The 3,248-nt window shown below is 61.8% G+C and overlaps 1 protein-coding gene across 1 annotated transcript in view; it reads right to left on the bottom strand.

Annotated features, from left to right (window-relative positions):
- The window catches only part of LOC311428490 (uncharacterized protein), a gene marked incomplete at its 3' end in the record, with an annotated part of 3,490 nt that extends 447 nt beyond the window's left edge, over positions 1 to 3,043 (bottom strand). The window contains exons 1-2 of the mRNA XM_084539921.1: positions 2,922 to 3,043; positions 2,240 to 2,817 (exon numbers count right to left, since the gene is read on the bottom strand). Of these exons, the coding sequence (XP_084396047.1) occupies positions 2,240 to 2,704 (465 nt within the window). The 5' untranslated portion in view covers positions 2,705 to 2,817; positions 2,922 to 3,043. The remainder of the gene's footprint in view (positions 1 to 2,239; positions 2,818 to 2,921) is intronic.
- Between the last annotated feature and the right edge of the window lie 205 nt (positions 3,044 to 3,248).

Here is a 3,248-nt window from a genome sequence, read left to right as displayed (position 1 = left end):
GTGTGTATTGGTGCCTGAGACAGCAGCGGGGTCGTCCCCGGAGCCAGCTGTAGGGCCTGTGCCAGGCTTGGAGGTGCTGCAGGGAACATGCCAGGGGCTGGAGGGGCTGCAGGGAACATGCCAGGGGCTCGAGGGGCTGCAGGGTGTGTGACAAGGCTTTGAGGGGCCTCAGGTCCTGCCGCAGTGGTTGAAGTCGATGCAGGGAACATCAGAGTTGTTGGAGGGGCTGCAGGTAAAATGCCAGGGCTTGCAGCAGCTGCAGGCTGCGTCACAGCTTTGCATCAGGTCAAGACGCATTTTCCTAGAACCATACATTTCCTCCTGAAGGGGCTGAAGAGCATGGAATGGTCTTCAAAATGCACAGAGCAGACCCCAGCAAATGTAGAGCTGCTGCTAGCAAGTAGGTAACTTTATTGTTCCTGTTGTTAATTTTGTTTCACAACAACAGATGCAAATATGTATCTTGAATGAGGGCAAAGGTGACCTTGGATCTGAAGCACACAGGCGTTCGCTAGTGTCCCCCCATCCGGAGTGAATCCAGAATGACTCGGAAGGAAAAATAAAGTCCAAACCAGTGCGTTGTGATAAAGAGAGTTTAATAGGGTAGAAAAGGAATAAAAACCAACAAAATAATAAATAATGATACTTACAGTTTATAAGATATTAATATATAAAAATATTTAATACTATTAAATACTTATAATTTTATAATAATAAAACAATGCCATACCGTACAACACAGTCAATAAAGTGGATTTAATTAAATAAATAAGAAAACCAATAAATTAAATGAAAATTAAAAAATTTAAATTTAATACAAATAAAACCCATTTTTCCCATTCCAATGAATTGCTATCCCCATCATCACTTCCCATCCCACTGATCATTTGCTATCCCAAAGACCTCCCAGTTCTTATCCCCTTGGCATGCCAGTGCAAGAAGAAGTGCTCTGCAGGCAGAGGCCTTGCTGAGTGACCACCTAAGGAGAGGAATTTGATCCAGAAGGCAGGAAAGAAGAGCAATGCCCCAAAAGAAGAAGCAAGTCTTGTCTCTCAGCCCTTTGGTGTCCCAAGCAGCAGTTGCCATGGCCAAGCTTTCCCAGCCCAGCTGCTGCCAGCATCTCCCCAGCTTGCCATTGCCACCTTCCTGGGTGAGGCGCGCGCGCATTTGCCATTGGCGCTGTTGCCATCGCTGTGAGTGGCAAGCCCATCCCCTAGCTCCAGCACGAGAGAGGGGAGAGGGCAAGCGAGAGGGGCAAGGGCTGAGGAGCGTGGCTGAAGCTGGAGCAGGTGCCTGCAGAGGTCTCTGTGCCTGCCTGGGTGCTGCGGGGGCCGTCGAGGAGAAGCCCGAGGTCGGTCACGGGTAGCTGGAGCCTGGCACTGTCGGCGGGGCGCTGGGCATGCTGCTGGGGCTGCTGGAGGTGGGCTGCGGCTGCACACAGGCCAGCTGGCACGCTGGCCCCAGCGCCTTGGCCCTGGCCCCCAGCGGCTGCAAAGTCTCGCTGGGGGTCTTTGTCCCCGGCTGCTGGCGCTGCAGCGTCCTGGCCCCGCTGGCCTGGGGACAGAGCCTGTCCTGGGGCCGCACGGCACGGGGCTCCCCACTCGGAGTCTCCGGCAGCAGCCGCGCTCTGCGGGGAGGTGGCGCCGCTGCTCCTTGCCCCCCTGCAGCCCCCGGGCTTCGCGCTCTCTTGCTGGGTGCCGTGGTGCTGTTGATCGCCAGCTGCTGCGCGCTGCTGCCTGCTTCCCTGCTGCTGCCAGCCACCGTGCTGCTGCCAGCCGTCTTCCCCTGGCACGGTCTCTTGCGGCCTTGGCCAGCCTGGCCCAGCAGCGTCTTCCTCTCCTTGCCGGGGGGGTTCTCTGTCGTCGGCCTCCTGTGCTGGCAGCTCTGCGCTGTCCCGGGGGTGCTGCTGGGCGCAGGGCGCTTGGCCCCCCGCTTGGTGCCGGTGGACGCAGGGGCAGGCGGGGGACTCTTGAGGGGACCCAGGGGGCGTTTGGGCAGGGGTCTCCTATGGTCAGTGTGGCCCTTGGGGTTGGGGCGTTTCTTGGGGGAACTCAGGGGGGATTTGGGCTGGGGTCTACGAAGGGCACTGCGGCCCTTGGGGTTGGGGCGTTTCTTGGGGGAACTCGGGGGGGATTTGGGCTGGGGTCTACTAAGGGCACTGCGGCCCTTGGGGTTGGGGCGTTTCTTGGGAGAACTCGGGGGGGGATTTGGGCTGGGGTCTACTAAGGGCACTGGGGACCTTGGGGTTGGGGCGGGTCTTGAGGGAACGCTGGGGGGGTTGGGGCAGGGGTCTACTAAGGGCACTGAGGAGCTGGGTGTCAGGGAGGCTCCTGGGGGGACTCAGGGGTGGACTGGGTAGGGGGCTCCTAAGCGCACTGGGCAGGGGACTGGCTGCAGGGCTGAGCGGGGGGCTCACTGCTGGCACGACGGGGGACTGCAGCGACAGCCCACCCTCAAGCTTCTCGGGGCGCAGCCCAGGGGTTGAGGGGACCTCACCGAGGGCTCCTGTGGCTTCCAGTCCCTGCGTGCTCGGCTCCTCGATGTCCTCGCAGAGGTCGGGCAGCTGCGAGAGGAAGCGGCTGAGGGCAGGACTGCTGGGCAAATCGGGGAAGGCGTCCTGGGGCTCCACGGCATCGAGCCAGCTGAGCAGCTCCTCCATGCCGGGGATGGGGATGTCCAGGTCGGCCAGGAGCTCGTCCTGCATGTGCTGCAGCTGCTGGCTGTCCCCTGCCAGCTCTGGAAAGGCCTCGGCAAAGGCATCAGGGCCCAGCTCGGGCAGCTGCGGGGGCTCCTCAGGCACCTGCGGGGCTGTCGCCGCTGAGGACGAAGCAAGAAAATCCCCCAAGACGGGCGATGTCAGCTTTCCCATGGCCCCTGGGTGTGGGGCGCCCAGCGGCCGGCTGTGCCAGCCCCAAACTCACCGTCAGGCGTCGCCGTCTGGGTGCTGGCGGTCCTTGGAGCCTGGGCAGGCTTGGGGGCAGTGGGGCCGGGCAGCGGGGGCCCCTGGTCCTCGCTGAGCCCCACGGCGTGCAAGCAGGGCTCCGGCAGCTGCCCCCGGCTGCTGCTCAGGGTGCGGGGCGTGGGGAGCGCCTGCCCCCGCAGCGGAGGCCCCGGGACGAGGGGTGGCGGGGGGTTGCGCTGGGCGGGGGCCTGCAACAGGCAGGTGCCTGCGGGGTGCATGAGCTCCCCATGGAGCACGGCCCTGGGCCCCAGCCCCAGCGCATGGTGGGGTACCAGTGTCCCCGTCA

This window comes from Aythya ferina (genome assembly GCF_964211825.1).
Source record: "Aythya ferina genome assembly, contig: HAP1_SCAFFOLD_86, whole genome shotgun sequence".
Classification (NCBI taxonomy): domain Eukaryota; kingdom Metazoa; phylum Chordata; class Aves; order Anseriformes; family Anatidae; genus Aythya; species Aythya ferina.
This window is presented reverse-complemented; position numbering and strand designations above follow the sequence as displayed.